Source organism: Porites lutea, chromosome 11, assembly GCF_958299795.1.
Source record: "Porites lutea chromosome 11, jaPorLute2.1, whole genome shotgun sequence".
Taxonomy (NCBI): domain Eukaryota; kingdom Metazoa; phylum Cnidaria; class Anthozoa; order Scleractinia; family Poritidae; genus Porites; species Porites lutea.
This window is the reverse complement of record NC_133211.1, coordinates 14,163,750-14,184,126: the sequence shown is the minus strand read 5'-3', so window position 1 is coordinate 14,184,126 and position 20,377 is coordinate 14,163,750. Positions and strand designations below refer to the sequence as shown.

The 20,377-nt window shown below is 38.9% G+C and overlaps 1 protein-coding gene across 1 annotated transcript in view; it reads right to left on the bottom strand.

The window, feature by feature from the left end:
- Positions 1-20,333, bottom strand: part of LOC140951464 (probable E3 ubiquitin-protein ligase HECTD4) — a 52,170-nt gene extending 31,837 nt beyond the window's left edge. Inside the window, exons 1-17 of the mRNA XM_073400723.1 lie at positions 19,529-20,333; positions 15,761-16,081; positions 14,349-14,487; positions 13,568-13,937; positions 13,291-13,428; positions 12,870-12,977; positions 12,137-12,271; positions 11,044-11,590; positions 10,161-10,281; positions 9,602-9,706; positions 4,821-4,892; positions 4,416-4,637; positions 3,140-3,361; positions 1,835-2,059; positions 1,357-1,517; positions 396-562; positions 1-62 (exon numbers count right to left, since the gene is read on the bottom strand). The exon at positions 1-62 is cut by the window's left edge and continues 270 nt beyond it. Coding sequence (XP_073256824.1) covers positions 1-62; positions 396-562; positions 1,357-1,517; positions 1,835-2,059; positions 3,140-3,361; positions 4,416-4,637; positions 4,821-4,892; positions 9,602-9,706; positions 10,161-10,281; positions 11,044-11,590; positions 12,137-12,271; positions 12,870-12,977; positions 13,291-13,428; positions 13,568-13,937; positions 14,349-14,487; positions 15,761-16,081; positions 19,529-20,214 — 3,801 coding nt within the window. The 5' untranslated portion in view covers positions 20,215-20,333. The remainder of the gene's footprint in view (positions 63-395; positions 563-1,356; positions 1,518-1,834; positions 2,060-3,139; positions 3,362-4,415; positions 4,638-4,820; positions 4,893-9,601; positions 9,707-10,160; positions 10,282-11,043; positions 11,591-12,136; positions 12,272-12,869; positions 12,978-13,290; positions 13,429-13,567; positions 13,938-14,348; positions 14,488-15,760; positions 16,082-19,528) is intronic.
- Positions 20,334-20,377: the final 44 nt, after the last annotated feature.

The following is a 20,377-nucleotide window of genomic DNA, read 5'->3' as shown; positions in this document are numbered from 1 at the left end:
CTCAATGACGTCCGTTTGAAGGGCTTGACGCAAGCTGGGACGCAACGTGGGAGCTGGGACGGCTAGATAACACGAAGTAAAAATAACAGAGACATTGGTAATGTTTTTGGACTTCCGTTAATCATTTCAGCTCACAATGATGGGAGGGCTGCATCTCTAAAGGATGGACTTGAGAGAACCTGCGCCCAACTGTAATTCTAGCTACAACTGGCTTGCGAGTGTCAAGTTTGGGTCTGTGTGTCGAATTCTTACTATTGGTTGAAGCTTTACCGTCTGAATTGGCTTTTTAAGGAATCAAATTTTAAATGAAATAAACGCGCCCACCATTTGCAGATTTATACTTCACATCTTTTATGTACGAAAAACGTGAATAATTCCCGACGAGCGATATTTACCTGATATGTCTCTTAGACGTTTTACAAGCTCGGGAGACAGTTTTGAGCTTGGTTTGGAGGAAACGATATCAAGACCTGAAGACGAGCCCTTCTCTGAATCAACGGTTATGGAAATACCAGAACTTCCAGACACTAGAACATCTTCAGAAGTACTTGGCCACACGCACCTAACGTAACGAAGAAAAAGAAAAACAATTAAATACGAATAATTTTCATGAAGGCATCGGGGCCAGTTGGTTGCTTTAACTTCAATGAAACTCGTTGACTCTTTAACTCAGATTTTGCGAACGGCCCGACGAATAAGACAAAAAGAAGCGCATTCCTCGGCCTTTTTTATCGCTCTTAAGCCCTGTATTTGCCATAATAACTTGTTTGATGTTCAAAGACAAGACAGCAGGCTTAAAATTCACCATCGCATTTGTATCAAATTTATTTTAGAGTGTATCGACTGAGCGTGGTGTTAGCGTGCTGATCATTACTATCAATCAACGTATATGCAAGGCAGTAATCGTGCTGCCTGTGGGCGCGCGAGGACTTGATTTGCTCGAGTTATGAGGTGAACGAGTAAAAGGGATGGAGGTCGGAGGCGTTCCGCTCAGTCTGGTAACCCCGTCATTTCTCCCCGATTACTTAGCCCCCCTTTTTTCGAGTCATTTAGCGCGCTTCAAATGTAAAATTCCTCGTTCTATAAGCCATAAAGCAAAACAAGCGCGCATCAAATGTAATATTCCTCTTTATCTAAGCCATAAACCAAAACAAGCAAGCTTCAAATATAAATATTCCTCGTGCTAAAATACGGGACTAAGTAACCGGAGCGAAAAGCCAGTAAACAGTAAAGCCTCTCAGCTTAATAGTCTACCGCGACTGTGACGTTACCGCTTACAAAGATTAAGAGAAGACTGGGTACGAGTGAGTAGCAACGAGTATACACATCCGTACTTCAGGATAGGTGTTGAATTACCTTTGGAGGAGTTTGGAATCAAGTAAATGTTGACAAGCATCCTCTGCTTGAGAGTTAGCAGGGCCATGGTACATTACATTGAGCAAACTATGTGTAAGGAGAGACAGGCTGAAACACAGGTCAGTGAAGAAAGGCAACTTTAAAGGTTTTCCTTCATGTTCCTGAAACAAAGGAGGATGGTAATATAAGACGTATAGATACATGTCTGATAAGAAAAAATGCTTTAATGGTAGCAGTAGATTGCAGTTTATGTGGAGTGGGGGCAATAAGCAGTATTGGTATCAATTTCCAAAAAGAAAGGTCGGGTGGTTTGGAAAGGTGGATTTCAATGCGGTCGTCTTGGTATGACCGAATTCAACTTTACAGTGATGCTTGTAAACAATTACAGTTCTCACTCGTTATATTGTTTCAACATTTCTTTCTGTTTTCACTGTTACGAGTCCTACAAACAAAATTTAAGGATCAATAACAAGCCTACCTTGGCGCTCACAGTACAGCAAAATCCCCACACAGCATGGTCTGGCGTGTTGCGCTCTCGCGCGCTCTTAACTTGGAAAGAAAAAGTCACAGCTTCACCCTCCACCTTCACAGCTTCCTTGGGCCAGCCTAGTCGCACCACACCTCTTCCACCAACACCAAATGAGTTACCGCCATACTCTGCTACCCTACGACCAGTGGTGGTCTTACCGGCATAAATAATCACCTAAAAGAGTAAAAAGACAATCAAGAGAAGAAATGCAGGAACACAAACCTGAACTAGGATAGCCCTGCATAAACTAGTTTCACAGGATTAATGAGATACGTAGACTCGATTTCCCGCGGCTATTCGAGAAAATGAGCCCACGCTCGTACCCGAGCGAGCAGCGGAAATCGAGCCTATAAGGTAAAGGGATTGCCGTTATTAGTTAACTGCGAGCTAGTCTCTTTATTAGCAAGAGTACCTAATGGCAGGAGTTTATTTTTTTCAAACGTGTGCGCTTTATTGTTGCCGGGGATTTGGCTACTGTATGTATTATCTGGGTAATCGTACTTACGAGGTGTCCACAATGGGAGGGTTGATGGTGACACAGATAATCTGGTTTAGCAGGGTCAACAGGTTAACCTACATAAACCAGTTTAGCAGTAATCTTCTAGGGCGGAGACACTGGTTGGAATCCCACGAACGTTCGAGCGAGACGGACACGTGACGAAGCCTTATACAATACACTTGCGAAGGAGGCTTTGGTTTAGCAGGACTAACAGGATCATCTGGACGAACTGGTTTTGTAGAATTACCAGGGTTAACAGGATTATCAGAATGGTATCGATTACCAAAATTAGTAAGCTTAAGCAAGGACGTTTTCGAGCAAGCATGTCAACCGGAAGTGGACTTTTTGCATCATTGAGCTGTTGTTTTGCCCAAATTTTCAGAGCAAATCATCTCTATAAGAAAAAATACCCTTACCAACAAAAAGCGTCAAGGCATATGACCGGTAAAAAGGAAAAAGCGTCACTTCCAGTTGACGAGCGTCGCACATAAAATAGACTGTTCACAGTCCCCTATTCTTCCGTGAGATCGTCGAGATATAGCACGTCTTACCATGAATAGCGGCCGTTTTGATTTTCAAATGTACCGAGGGGGCGGGCGTCGTATGTAGATTTGACACTCATCTAAGACGGCTGCCCTTAATGCAAAGTCTTTGATCTCGACGGTCTTACGGAAAAATAGGGGACTGTGAATAGTCTACACATAAAAGTCTTTGCTTAAGCTCCCTAACAATGGAATTTCAGGACCATGCCTCACCTTATCGTACTCATACTGAGTCGCACATCGAGGGTCAAACTTAAGGTACAAACAGGATGCACCAGGGAGCACTACTGTTTTACAAAACTGAAAGTCGTCACGGACAGGATGAGGGCTTTCCACCATACGAGGGCTAAACCACGGTGAGGGAACAGCTGCAGAAGTTATCCCTGTAACTTCATCCTTTTCAAGTGATTTTAACTCTGAGACGAAGTAGGCCACCTAAAGAGAAACAAGACTTTGGTTAGAATGTTGGTATACTTTTTCCACACAAACACATTCTGTTCTAGTTGTCGCTAAAATTTATCCGAGTACCCCCAACAATGTCACTCTAGTTAATTTAGTCATTTTCACAGAGCAAGCACTAATATCTGTTTTAATGTTGAAGGATGTTCAATTTTTCTTTACTGCCAAAAAGCGATCAGAGATTTTAATTTTGTTAGTTTTGATACTTACTTTAAAAACCAGTTAAAAGCACTGTGACCACAAAAGACAAACCAAATACCCAATGGCTACACTGACAAATGAACACTGTGGCTTATCTGACCAGCACATTATACCATCGACTGACTCATACCATCAACGACCTCACTATCAACCGACGCAGCCCCCTTCACTTTGAGAGGGGTGATAGCTACCGTACAGGGCCGAGTTGTTCAACGCTGGGTTAAGACAACCCAGGGTTAGTGCGAGATTTAAAAGCTTAAAAAGCATTTCAGCTTTAATTCTTTTTGTCTACAACTTGATGATTGGAAGCTCTAAAAATAGCACAGAAAATTATACGAGAAAATGCTTTTGAACACAAGAAAAAGAAACCCGGGTTAAGCGCTAATCGGCCTTCGAACAACTCGGCCCAGGTTGTTATCGCCATTAATCCCACTCCAGACTCTAGAATCTCTAAGGAGAATGGGTATAAGCGTTGGGTGCATTAATTCTGGGATCGTTTGTGTTGCCTGCGTGCAGACGTCTCCTATTTCCTTTGTTGCACGCGTGCAACAAAGGAAATAGGAGACGTCTGCACGCAGGCAACGTTTGTGTGGACAAGCATTAGTTATGATCGGTCGATGTTATTCAATTCAACCATTAACGGGTGATTAACCAATCATAAGTAACGCTTGTCCACCCAAATAATCCCAGAAATCATTGCGCAAAAAGCTTGAACCCATTCCCCTTACAATTTTGGGAAAGGAGAGTTACAGTGAGGACACCACTCATACGGTCAATCAAAATTCAATCGAATTTTGTTTCCTAGAAAGGAGCTTTTAGTGCTTCTCACCCTTGTTGCTGTTACTGTTACATTTGTCACAACGGGTAGATAGCTCTTGGCCACAGGCAGCCCAAGGAATTTGTCAGAAGACAGAACAGAAGCCAGCAGGGGTAAGGTCTGCCCCACGAGTGACGCTTTCATGACATGCTCTATGCCTTCAACTCTTGATTTAATATCTCCTTTATATTCTTCTGAAAGCTTAGAAAGAACCTCAAGCACAACATCAAGAATCTGGAGAAAAAACAACAAGCAATAGCATGAGAAACAAAAATTATTGAAACAATTTCTCAGAGCTTAAAAAGCAAAAAGTGGATGCTTAATTTGGGCAAGTACATTAAAGGCGATTTATGAGGAGTTACTGGAAAGAACAAGGAACAAAACGTAAATATTAACCTTGTTCTATGGCGAACTCACCTGTTGACAAGCTTCTAAAATTTTTAATGACAGCCTTTGACTTTCAATATACTTCACACCATCACTAATGACCTATCAGCAATAAAAACAGAAAAGTTGATCTCTCGACCCCTTACCTTTTACATACTATTCTAACAGAAAACGTACCCCTTTTGTATACCTTTCATTGACAAATGGTTCCTTTTTCACACACCTAGTTTAGAACTTTGAATCCCTTTTAACTGCTGTAAATGCACTTTGTTTTAAAAACGAAGAAATCACGAAAATAGGAAATTTTTTCAACTTTTACACGGTCACAGCCCTAAAATCCTTCTACAGCCCTTTTAAGTCATTTTACAGACCGAAATGACACATTTCCCTACCTTTCATATTCTCCGCTGGCACTAAAGGCCTCTTTTCCCTGATATTGTTTGGTATTTTCCCACTGAATACTTGGGAAAAGAGGGAAAAGAGGCCTCTGCTAGCAAGGAACCTCTCATATACTTCAACCAGTGATCCCTACCCTTTCATATACCTACCCTTACATATACCTACCCTTTCATATACCTACCCTTTCATATACCTACCCTTTCATATACCTACCCTTACATATACCTACCCTTTCATATACCTACCCTTACATATACCTACCCTTACATATACCTACCCTTACATATACCTACCCTTTCATATACCTACCCTTACATATACCTACCCTTTCATATACCTACCCTTACATATACCTACCCTTTCATATACCTACCCTTTCATATACCTACCCTTACATATACCTACCCTTTCATATACCTACCCTTTCATATACCTACCCTTTCATATACCTACCCTTACATATACCTACCCTTTCATATACCTACCCTTACATATACCTACCCTTACATATACCTACCCTTACATATACCTACCCTTTCATATACCTACCCTTACATATACCTACCCTTTCATATACCTACCCTTACATATACCTACCCTTTCATATACCTACCCTTTCATATACCTACCCTTACATATACCTACCCTTTCATATACCTACCCTTTCATATACCTACCCTTTCATATACCTACCCTTACATATACCTACCCTTTCATATACCTACCCTTACATATACCTACCCTTTCATATACCTACCCTTTCATATACCTACCCTTACATATACCTACCCTTTCATATACCTACCCTTTCATATACCTACCCTTACATATACCTACCCTTACATATACCTACCCTTTCATATACCTACCCTTACATATACCTACCCTTACATATACCTACCCTTTCATATACCTACCCTTACATATACCTACCCTTACATATACCTACCCTTTCATATACCTACCCTTTCATATACCTACCCTTACATATACCTACCCTTTCATATACCTACCCTTACATATACCTACCCTTACATATACCTACCCTTTCATATACCTACCCTTTCATATACCTACCCTTACATATACCTACCCTTACATATACCTACCCTTTCATATACCTACCCTTACATATACCTACCCTTACATATACCTACCCTTACATATACCTACCCTTACATATACCTACCCTTTCATATACCTACCCTTACATATACCTACCCTTTCATATACCTACCCTTACATATACCTACCCTTACATATACCTACCCTTTCATATACCTACCCTTACATATACCTACCCTTACATATACCTACCCTTACATATACCTACCCTTTCATATACCTACCCTTACATATACCTACCCTTTCATATACCTACCCTTTCATATACTTACCCTTACATATACCTACCCTTACATATACCTACCCTTTCATATACCTACCCTTACATATACCTACCCTTACATATACCTACCCTTTCATATACCTACCCTTACATATACCTACCCTTACATATACCTACCCTTTCATATACCTACCCTTTCATATACCTACCCTTACATATACCTACCCTTACATATACCTACCCTTTCATATACCTACCCTTACATATACCTACCCTTTCATATACCTACCCTTACATATACCTACCCTTACATATACCTACCCTTTCATATACCTACCCTTACATATACCTACCCTTACATATACCTACCCTTTCATATACCTACCCTTTCATATACCTACCCTTTCATATACCTACCCTTACATATACCTACCCTTTCATATACCTACCCTTTCATATACCTACCCTTTCATATACCTACCCTTACATATACCTACCCTTACATATACCTACCCTTTCATATACCTACCCTTACATATACCTACCCTTACATATACCTACCCTTTCATATACCTACCCTTTCATATACCTACCCTTACATATACCTACCCTTACATATACCTACCCTTTCATATACCTACCCTTACATATACCTACCCTTTCATATACCTACCCTTACATATACCTACCCTTACATATACCTACCCTTACATATACCTACCCTTTCATATACCTACCCTTTCATATACCTACCCTTACATATACCTACCCTTTCATATACCTACCCTTTCATATACCTACCCTTTCATATACCTACCCTTACATATACCTACCCTTACATATACCTACCCTTTCATATACCTACCCTTACATATACCTACCCTTACATATACCTACCCTTTCATATACCTACCCTTTCATATACCTACCCTTACATATACCTACCCTTACATATACCTACCCTTTCATATACCTACCCTTACATATACCTACCCTTACATATACCTACCCTTTCATATACCTACCCTTACATATACCTACCCTTACATATACCTACCCTTTCATATACCTACCCTTTCATATACCTACCCTTACATATACCTACCCTTTCATATACCTACCCTTTCATATACCTACCCTTACATATACCTACCCTTACATATACCTACCCTTACATATACCTACCCTTTCATATACCTACCCTTACATATACCTACCCTTTCATATACCTACCCTTTCATATACCTACCCTTACATATACCTACCCTTACATATACCTACCCTTTCATATACCTACCCTTACATATACCTACCCTTACATATACCTACCCTTTCATATACCTACCCTTACATATACCTACCCTTACATATACCTACCCTTTCATATACCTACCCTTTCATATACCTACCCTTACATATACCTACCCTTACATATACCTACCCTTTCATATACCTACCCTTACATATACCTACCCTTACATATACCTACCCTTTCATATACCTACCCTTACATATACCTACCCTTACATATACCTACCCTTACATATACCTACCCTTTCATATACCTACCCTTACATATACCTACCCTTTCATATACCTACCCTTTCATATACCTACCCTTACATATACCTACCCTTACATATACCTACCCTTTCATATACCTACCCTTACATATACCTACCCTTACATATACCTACCCTTTCATATACCTACCCTTACATATACCTACCCTTACATATACCTACCCTTTCATATACCTACCCTTTCATATACCTACCCTTACATATACCTACCCTTACATATACCTACCCTTTCATATACCTACCCTTACATATACCTACCCTTTCATATACCTACCCTTACATATACCTACCCTTACATATACCTACCCTTTCATATACCTACCCTTACATATACCTACCCTTACATATACCTACCCTTTCATATACCTACCCTTTCATATACCTACCCTTACATATACCTACCCTTACATATACCTACCCTTTCATATACCTACCCTTACATATACCTACCCTTACATATACCTACCCTTTCATATACCTACCCTTACATATACCTACCCTTACATATACCTACCCTTTCATATACCTACCCTTTCATATACCTACCCTTACATATACCTACCCTTACATATACCTACCCTTTCATATACCTACCCTTACATATACCTACCCTTACATATACCTACCCTTTCATATACCTACCCTTACATATACCTACCCTTACATATACCTACCCTTACATATACCTACCCTTTCATATACCTACCCTTTCATATACCTACCCTTTCATATACCTGAAGCCTGAAATAACACCTGAATACCTGAACCCCCTTCGAACAGAGACTCCCTGTATATGTTGCAGATAATTATTGTTTTTCAGCGAATTTTTATTTCTCCCTAGTTGATTTTTTCAAACTAGGTAATTTTATTTTCCCTAGTTGATTTTTTTCTAACTAGGTTATTTTATTGCCCCCAGTCTCCCCTTGTCTCAGGATCAAGGGATGTTAGGGATGAAATACCTAGAACCGCCCATATGGAACCATAATATCATCCTTGAACCACTTGAGACATGATCAGTTTTAACACTCACAGCTCAAAGATGACTTTGCAAAAGCCTTTCTATCAGGAATAAACCTGCAAAAATTTTTCTTGTCTGGAAAATAAACTAATATTGAAGTTTGTGTAACTAACACATCTTTTTTTAAACTAATCAGTGATCTTTGTTTTCAAATTCAAACAAATTATTGAAAACTTAGATTTCCCTGTGTACGAAGTAACCAGAAAATGGATGACGCAGCTTCTAACGGTGAATTTCGCATAAATGTGTTTAATTCCATTCTTAAACATTTGCAGTTAGGCCTCTACTGTTTAGTCTCCAATAAAACTACTAGTACCTCACACTACTTGGATTGGTTTACAAAACCACAAATACTGTTAAGAACACTTCTATTGCTGCTTTTGGATAGTATGGAGCAAAAACTGGCAAGAGAAATAAAAAGCAAGCAACCATTTGCATTGATCAGTTGCAAAAACCAACCTACCTGATCATCACCCATGACAGTCGATTCTTGATCATCAGAAAGGAAATGCTCCCTCCAGCAGGTGAAAAAGACAGCTGTGAGATACTGCAGGACTGGGGACAGGTCCTGATCAAAGGAAAATAGTATTTTGCAATAAATATAATACATTCATCAGCATAGTGCACTTCCAGCCTTTCTGAGCAATTAGCCCACCTAATTTAAAAGGTAAAGGCAGAATTCCTTATTTCATGTCGGTAACTCATAACAGTCCTTTGACTGACAAACATGAGGCTGACAGTGCACTCACTTGACCCTCTTCTCTTCAGCAGTGATCTGTTTTACGGGATGGTATTCAAAGCTACTTAAAGCATCAAGCTACATGGAAAGGAAAGACATCCCACACCTGTAGAAGGCCAAGCACTAACTAATTGTGCTAATCCTTGGGAGCATTTGTCGCTGACTACCAAATATCATATTTTGTTTTTGGATAAGTCAAAAGTATCATTAAGTGAAAAATTAAATAATGATGACTCAACCATATATTTTTTGTCGAAACACCTCAGCGCTTCAGTAGACTTACTGGATGCTTAGCAACCAAGGTTTGGAATGCCTCATCATTCATTGTACCACATTCAGTGATCATATTACAAGACTCTTTGATGCACACTTTGAGAGCTGCAAACACCACATCTTCTGCCAGTCTGAAAGGGAGTACAATAATGAGTTGAAAAATGCAGGTATACACAAGTATTTTCCGGTGCTATCTGCCTTTGATGACCTGGCCCCAATTGATCAAAAGTGCATAGCATTATCCACTTGATAAATCACTATCCAGTGAATAAATAATGTTAAATTGGGAAACAAATTCCACTATCCAATGGAGAAAGGTTAATCCAGTGGATAGTATTACCCACCTTTTGAACAACTAGGGCCTGAACTATATTTATTTATTTCAAGGTTATGCCACTTTAAAAGGTTTTAGATGTTTTGAACTAATGCAGGACTACCTTATTCATGGGAGCTATTTCTTTGATGGTGACTTCACATTCTCTTTTCAAGCAGCACTCATTCAAGGGTGCTGTTATCTCTGGGAGAATCTTTTCAAACAAAAGTGGTGAAATTATTGTCGTGTAGCTTAGATCCAAGACTTAAATGCAATGTACTATTCAAAGTTAGGTCAGATGTTGCTGGCATCTTAACACAAGTACAAATTAAAAGTGGTTTAAATTACAGTCACCTTCAATACTCTTCATGGTGATTTCTTGTCTTCAGAAAGAGAATAACACCTACAGCTATAGCTACTCAACTGCACAGCCTAGCTGGTGTGTTTCATACATACAATAATTTTCGATACATCCACATTTGCATGAAGTTTAAATGATACAAGTAATTAACTTCTGTTTAAATTGCACGATCCACATTTGACGATCATAAATTTACAAGGGTTAGGACATAATATCTACCTTGCTTTAAGAGACACTCTTGGATCACTGTTTAATATGTCCTCTGCTAAGTATGTTAGCAGTAAGCCCAAAAGTTGTGCCATTCCAGGAGCTGAGGTCTCCTCAGAAAACAGCTGTAACAGCAAAGCACTCCTCTCCGTCACACTAGGACAAAACACTTCTAGAGCAGACTTGAGTACTTTACAAGCCTCCAGCTGCACATCAGGTCCAACAGAATCAGGTGGTGTGCATATCAGCTTCCAAAGGAGACTCTTACTCTCTTTAACTGCACTGTCCTCTACCTTGGCCCAGCCTGCCTTAACTAGCTTTACAAGAGTTTGAAGAGCAGCAAGCATTGCTATTGTCACATGTCTCTGCCCTTTAGTTATGGCTGTGCTTAGAACACTGCAGATTCGGCTCATGCTATGTGAATCAGGAGAGCCATGCAAATGAATGTCATCATTTTCTGTTGAAGCCACTCGTAATTTGGCATCAAGCCTTCTACAGAGGAATGTTATGTGGTACGCAATTGATGATATAGTGTCCAGTGGGTCAAGAAGATCTTGGGCTGTCGACAACAAAATGACAATTTACCATGAAAATCAAAATCCCAAAAGTTATCTGGGGTACTTACCATTAACATGAAAAAACTTGAAATTCTGGTGGAAAATCAACTTGTTTGTGCCATTGCATTTGGGAAGATTCAGAAAAATGTGGACTGTGATTTGAGGTGACACGTTATTTTAGTCTTTTTAGCCAGTTCAGTAGTTAAGTTGGATATACTTTGTAGTACTTCCACCATGCCAAATTGTTTTAATAGTTTTTTTTATGCCCAAGATATCCACCCAAGTGGTTTGTGTAAATGATAAGCAGCCCTGCTCTATTAGTCTTGACAGGAGTGCAGATAAAACTGGACTCTATCTTTACACAGCATTACATCGAGATGTTGGTCTCAAAAGGCTTGGCTGGGCCTCATTAATTTGTTCAAAGCACTAATCGGTTTCTGGACATTAAAAAAAATTCTGTCTCTTGTTTTTGATACATGCATCTTATATTAAAAAATGTCAGTGAAATTTTCACAAAAACAACAAAAAAGTGGATCTCTAACCTGCACTTTCAGATTCTGAGGGAGTTTTAAGTTGTTGTGATACTTGATTGCATGATGGAAATCCACCTGCTATCCATTCCCCAATAACGTGATTGCCATCATAACTCCATAGTCTTCCATTAATGCAGTCCTGGCACACACCTGCAAAACAAATATTTTACGTCCATTAAAAAAGCATCTTTAGTTACTAATTAACTGTGAAGAACTGACTTCTGCCTCTTCTGTTGATGATCACTCTTAATAATTTATTATTATTGAATACTCCAGACAAAAATAAAAAATTGAAATTTCTCCCTTTAGGATTGAGATCAAATGGATTTCCTAGTTAACAGAAATCTTCAGGCTTCACTGGGATCTAAACTAATTACTGGTGACTTTTGAAATCACAAAATCCTCATTGACAGTAACCAGCGCTGCAGACAGCACAACTGAGAAACTGTCTTCATAGCTCTCTGTGCAAGAAGGGAAAGGATTTTTGAGATGTGATTCAGTGCCATTTGCAGCTCAGTTAGATTAAGAAATGCTTAGTAAGATATAGTTTAAAATACAACAATGATTCTTTAAAAAAGAAGTCTTCTGGAATTAGACTGGGGAGGGATAATTATAACACTTCTACATCTTATTATAATAACCTACAGTTCATTATTTTCAAGACTATACAAATATACATGTACAGTTATACTGTATACTGTAAATTTTAGCCCTCGATACTGGGTATCAAGGACTAAAATTTACTTACCAAGACCTGGGGTTACCATTTCCTGTGACCTTGACATGGGTGAGTTTAGCACACTTTCATGTTTCACGCAGGAGCCATCCATGGTTGAAAAGCAGTAATTCATTGGACCTGCAGTCGGAAGCAAAAATTACAGACTGAGTAAACTAGAACCTGCTTTGGTGGCCTAACATTAACTTTTTTAGCCCCAATATCAACTAACAAATTCTCCAGACTTATCTCCATAGTTACTTTGAGGAATTAGTTGAAAGAAATAAATTATTTGACAAAAGATCAAAACATTATTTTTTACTTTAGTGATAATATTTTAATTCTCATAACCATTTCTCTTGATGATTTATTGATATCTTTAAGAGAAAATTGCTGTTGGTCAGTTTCAGGACTCAGAGGGTTAATAAAAGAACTGGCAGATGAATGGTCATACCTTTTGGACCTCTGAATGAGAGCAATAGAGAAGTTGGTCCAATTGTTATCTGGGGAACTACCATCACCAGAATGTTACCACTGATAAACATGGCTGTCTCTTTGAGAGTGCGCCATGACAATCCACAGCTGACCATCTCTGAAATTGATATACAACAGAGTAAAAGTAGTAAACAAGGTGCACATGAAAAAGTATCTTTCAGTATAAATGTGGCCATTGAGATGTACATGAACATTGCACTAAAAATTACATCTCAAATTTATTAATCCAAACTTACGATCCAAGTCTTTCTGAGCAGCAGGTGGTGTTGTGGGTGAGAGTCTGACTGGTAATGGAGATGGCAAAGAGGATATAGGCTCTTCCTTCCTTGTCAAAACAACAGCGTCACCACAAGGGGAAGCCAGCACATCAGCTCCATTGCCGCTTGGTTCCAGCTTGAATTCTTGAATGAACAAATCAACTTTTTTACCATCTAGACTGAATCCACTACCTTCCTGCTGAACAGCTGGGTCTGCTGATGTTTTGAGTGTCCAAAGCCAGTACAAATGAACCTCATCACTTAACATTTGCATAGTTTTCCACTCTGGTGTTTGTTCCTCATTAGCCTTGAGACTGTTTGAATCTTTTAGCTTTATTGTTTTTATGACCTATTTTAACAGAAATGACAAGCTGTATCAGGAAAGAATACAAGAAACAGTACTCACTAACCAAACCACGCCCATTTCATGGGACCAAGTTGTTTGAGGGGTGATCAATACAAACTCAGGTTTGGTTACCATGGCAACTCATATCCTCTTTTATTACATGTAGCAGTAAACCCACAATAAGGGCCAACTGGACATGGGAATTAAGCTAGATTTGGCCAAGGACAAAAGAACCCCAGCCACAAAGATGCATGAACCATGCTCGCCTTGCTTTGAACAACTCAGACCATGACATGTATAGCAGGTGCTGATTGTTCTTCCCTCACATGCATGCTTCCTTGAAATTTTTCCCTTTGCACTTAAAAACTGGTACCAGATACACAGACTACTCAGTCCAGGAAAATATGGCACTACCTGCAAAGAAAGCATATCCAGTACATAGCACAAGTTTGCAGGTTCTTTGTCAAACTCTTTTGGTCGAAACAACAGCTGGCACTGCACAATAGCAAGCCATCCCTCCTTGAGATCACTGTTATGTTTGTATACAGCTCCCCTAAAATAACAGAAAAATTTAGAATTAATGCTGAAATTATTTCTTTAAAGAGTTAATAAGTGCTGAACATTTTAAGCCCTCATCAACAACATTAACCCTTTAAGTCCCAATAGTGATCAAGATCAATTTTCTCCTAACAATATCTATACATTGTCAACAGATAAGTTATGAGAATTAATAAAATGATCACCTAAGTAAAAATGTCTTGATCTTTTAACAAATTCTCTTAACTCATTCTTCAAGGAAATGTATAGAGATCAGTTTGGAGAATTTGTATGTAAATACTGGGGCTTAAAGGGTTAAGGTAAATTAAATAGTATGAGTCAACAGTCACCCCTTAGAGAAGACTTCGTAGCAGCATAAACTTGGAAATCTTTTTTATTCCACCATAAAAACAGTGATTTTTCTTGGGCAACTGTTTTCCATCACTTAAATGGCTCTCCATTAAAGATGGCAAAAAACTTACCATAACAAGCTAAGTCAAACTGAGTTCTGTCCACAATATTCTTTACAAAAGGTTTACTGAAGGTGCTAGTCACTGGCAACAGGAGGGAGTGAGAATTTTGGTGAGAGACAGAACTTGATCTTAACCAGGGATGTCCCGGCCTAAGAGTCGGCTGCCAGCTAATTTCACTGGCTGAAAAGACCTTACCACCGACTCACATTGCTTTGGAAAACAAAAATTTGAGAGGTGATTTTGAAGGTGCAGTTAAGGTATTAGATCTGCTATAAACCTGTTCGTTTCAAAAATTTATTTCTAAAATAAATAAAGAATTTCCCTAATAAAAATTACACAAGTCTGTCAAGCGAGACCTGAGCTTTCAGAAAATTGATATCCGACGTGTCAATGTCAATGAAAATTGCAACATTTCTGTCAACAACGGAAAGTCTTGCGTCGGATTTCAGCCCTGTGATTATGAATATTTCCAAAATAGCGCAATTAGATACCAACTTTGGCCTTCATTTTCTCTGCTTCTATTGAACGAAAATGCTTCATTTTTTGGAATTTGTGTTCAGGTCAAGAGTGCATTTCAAATAAGCCATTTTATAAGCATGACCATTTTTTGACTTAACATATATAGCAGTCCTAATACCTTAAGTGAACAAGTCGGCTTGACTTATAAAAAAGCCTGCTTAGCTATTCCTTAGCTACATCCCTGCTTAACTACAAAGTCATATTTACAGTGTTATCTCACACTGGTACTGAGATCTAACGGTTGATAAATCCATCTAATGAACAATGAGGCCTTAATGTGAAGGCTGTGAAATATACCTTAATGTTCCATGTTTTCCAGTACCAATTTTAGTCAAACCTTTAGTAGTTCCACTAACGACATACAGGAATTTTCCATCACAAGCAAGACTTGTCAGCTGGTCACTGCTAGCAGAGTCACTACATTCTGTGGTTAGAGGAACTTCAAACTGCCAGTTGGTGATAAAACGAGAAGTTTGTAGAGTGCCCAGATCATTTAGCGAACCATTCTTTTCATATTTTAGGGCCTTCCTCAAAACAGTAGCCACAGGAAGTTTGCCAAGCTCAGTCACTTGCCTCTGTAGCACCTCAAGAACTTGAACAAACAACTGAATAGACAGCCTGTCAAAAATATAATTTATTATATATATTATACATAACCCGGCACAACAGACAACTGAAAATCAAGCAGTAGTAAAGACCTTACATTACTAAGAACAAAAACAAAAGTCTTAAAGGCTGACAAAAAATAATTTTCTAAACTTCATGTGTCAAAAATTGCAACACTGAAGGCATGGAAAAGTGACCAATACATCCACTGTTTGAGTGAGTCATGTAACTTAAGGTGGCTCCGTAATTAATACTAGAGCATTTTGCTGCGACAAATTTTCCGTCATAACTTTTTGGTTTTTAACGCGATGGCTGCGAAACTTTGCAAACAGAAACTGATATCATTCGGCAATAATACGAAATATTCCGATTTCATTGATGGTAAATATTTCTTGAGAAATTAGCGCTTAAAAGGACCCTACTGTTCAAAGAAAATCGCGTCTGGTAAAAAATTTTGCTGATATTTTTTACTGAAATTTCTGGTATCGGCTTTCATTGATATAATAAATATGCCAGAGGAATTTCAGAAAAATCGTTGGAGCAGAAGTCCGTAACTAAAAGTCGCTCAAAATTCAGCTGTGAAATTGTTTTGGAATTTCAAAAATAAATTACTATCAGGGAGAAGGAGCCACCAGTTTGAATTTTCGGGACAAGAAAATTCAACGTTTACTAATTCTTAAAACAAAAGCCGATTACCTATCGTGCTATTCTTTAAAAGGTACTTTTTAGTTTTAGAGCACTATAAATTGCTCCAAACCTTGCTCTGAAGTAGAATGACTTGTTCTTCGACAGTTTTAAAATATCTCTTGGCAGTTTTGGCTCAAACTCCTGCTGCATACATTTTGATGTATTACAATGCAATTTCAACGACTTTTACTGCTGTTCGTTGCTTCCAACTCAGGAAAAAAGTATTGAGACTGGACGCTACCTCATATCAGAGCTCAGATAGAACTGTCCAGCACCTTTGTTTATGACTACAAAATGAGCACGAGCGGCAGTTCTGCGAGGAATTCGCACCTCACCCAGGGGGGACGAACGACAATGATGACCATGCCTGTGAACCGAATAACACCACAGTGCAAAATAAAATTATCGCAAAAATACTGCCCGTGAATAAATTTACAACTATGAAATTTTTGTCACTCCTTCCTTCAATGAATGGGTATTTTTTTTCTTGATTATTATGTTTTGCTCTGCAATACATGTTTATACAGGTCGGTTCACAGACATGGGCGTCATTGTCATTCGTCCCCCCTGGCTGAGGTGTGAATTCCTCGCAGAGCTGCCGCTCGTGCTTATTTTCTGGTCATAAACAAAGGTGCTGGACAGTTCTATCTGAGCTTTGATACAAGGTAGCTTACAATCCCAATACCTTTTTCCTGAATTGGAAACAACGTACAGCAGGAAAAGCCGTTGAGGATGCATTGCAATACATCAAAATGTATAAGTAGCAGGAGTTTGAACCAAAACTGCCAAGGGATATTTTAAAAATGTTGAGGAACAAGTCATTCGACGTCAAAGCAAAGTTTGGAGCAATTTATAGCGCTTCTAGAACTGAAAAGTACCTTTTAAAGAATAGCACGATAGGCAATCGGCTTCTGTTTTCAGAATTAGCAATCACTGAATTTACTTGTCCTGAAAATTCAAACTGGTGTCTCCTTCTTCCTGATAGTAATTTATTTTTGAAATTCCAAAACAATTTCACAGCTGAATTTTGAGCCAATTTTTGTTACGGACTTCTGCTCCAACGATTTTTCTGAAATTCCTCTGGCATATTTATTATATCAATGAAAGTCGATACCAGAAATTTCAGTAAAGAATATCAGCAAAATTTTTTACTGGACGCGATTTTCTTTGAACAGTGGGGTCCTTTTAAGCGCTAATTTCTCAAGAAATATTTACCATCAATGAAATCGGAATATTTCGTTTTATTGCGGAATGATATCTGTTGTTTTTTGTAAAGTTTCGCAGCCATTGCGTTAAAATCGAAAAAGTTACGACGGAAAATTTGTTACAGCTAAATGCTCTTGTATTAATTACGGAGCCACCTTAATTTTCGAAGAAATGGAGTTGACACCATTCAACTTAATGGACTTCTCATCCAACCTGCCTCACAAAATGGAAGGGGACATGGGCTTACTTCACATTTTGAGATCAGTTAGAAAGACATTCAAATAGTGTTCTTTAAACCTGCTTAACTCAATGCTGAGTGTGCTCTTCAGTGTATCCCACTTTAACAATTTGGAACATACATGTAACACTGTTGCACATAAAAAAAATGTGAAAATTTGTCTTCACTCTCCTTGTTCTGCTTTGTGATCAATGTTAACTAAATTCAACATGTCCACTGACACATACCTTCTGAAAAACTAACCCAGGGAGATAGGGGTGCACATAACACCAAAAAATAAGGGTACTGGCAACTCTCTTTACAACAGAAGCTATTGGGACCTGTGCCAAGTATCCATCTTGGCAGGTGCTTGCCTTAAAGAGACTCTAGGTCTTCAGTTACGAAAGGTTTTCATCTTAGAGAGAGTTGATTTTATGTGCTATTAAAAGGGGAAGAGATTTAAAGACTCCTGATCTACAACTGGGTATTACTTATGTATGGGGTATGGGGTATAATCAGTTGCTCATCATTGGCCATTTTCACACTGGAGGCAGATTATCCACCTCAGAAAGATTTACTGTCATATAATCTGTGTCAAACAAACACCTTATCCATCTGAGACCCATAATGCATCTGTAGTGTGAAAACAGCCATTGGTAATGATATGTTACTTCTAAGAAAACAAAAACAGTTTCCCAGTAATAATCATAGGAGTCCTAAGTTGGCTTTGTGGTATTAGTCATGGTAACAGGACAGAGTGGAGTCCAATTCGGTCTGTAATGATACGAGTGATTAACAAAATTGGACGACCGCATAGCGGTCGTCCGATTTGTTTAATCATGAGTATGATTACAGACCGAATTGGACGACACGAAGTTCTGTTACCAATTAATCATAACTTTAACAAAATCTGTGATATAATAGGCTATTTTTTAAATCAAAACACAAAAAATTCGAAATTTTGTTTTGCTAGCAGTGAAAAAAAAGCCATTTAAGCGCGCGCGCGAGATGGTGCGTACTGTCCAATTACTTAGGTATGACGCATACTGTCCTATTAAACTGTCCAATTAAGGCTGAAATCAGGGCAGTTGATAGCCAATCAGACTTGACAATTTTGTTATAGTTATGATTAAGAATGAAATGGCAGTCCAAATTTATCAGAAGAGTTGTCCCATAAAAATGGGAACATTATATATGCCAAATTCATTTTGGTTTCATAAGAAAAATAGAGTGACAAAGCCGGGGTATCAATTAGCCCATAAAACACTCAAGCAGTTAAGCTCAATCCTATTTAATAGTTTTAACATGGCTTTCCGCTGTCACGCATTAATTGTTTGTCAAATTAGTACCTTCCACAGGCTAATGCAATGAGAGCTGCCACTAAGGTCTCTCTTTTCAACTGGCAGCCAGCCACGTTTTGGTTTCCAATGATAATTTCTGCTTGACGTCCTTGCTGTAACCAGTTGCAGAGCAAATCTGCTAAACCTCTGATGCAAGTAACAGGCTCAGCTGCCAGAGAGTTCGGAGCACAATCTTGCAGACATTGCAACAAGAGTTCTGCACACTGTCCAGCTAAAGAAGGATCTGTCCGGCTTTGCGACTGTAGAATTGGAAGTAACAGAAGCAAACTAACGTGGGACGAAAACGAAACATTCGCAAGTTGTCCTTTCTGTCTATCTCCCGTTGCTGTCAACTTCGAGGCGGCAGGAGGTCGAGAAATTTTCAACGACAACTTTGTTAACTTGGCTTTTGCTGACTGCCATAGGCCGATTAAAGCACGTTGTCGATAATTGAAGAACTTGTAAAAGGAGCCATGCTGTAAAGCACATGTGTACAAAAGGCGTTTGCTCAGTTCCGCGTTTGAAGAAGTATCAAACTTCTGCTCAGAAATGCAGTCCTCGAAGGAGGTTTGTTGGGTGGGGGCAGGAGGAGGTTGAACAACTTCGACCACAAATTTGAGACCATCATCAAGAAATATGTTCTGTTCAGTAACTGAGGACCAGTTGTCAAAGCCAGTTACTGAGGTATTACTCATCTTTCAATTACATTCATGGTTTGGAGAACATCGTGGACATCAACATGGCACTGTACCCGACCTGTGACATCCTTTCCCTTTGAATTTGCCTCGCTTCAATGTACATCGCGCGTGTATGACGTAGCAATCCCGGGAGTCACGCAAAGAGGAAGCTAGGTGACTT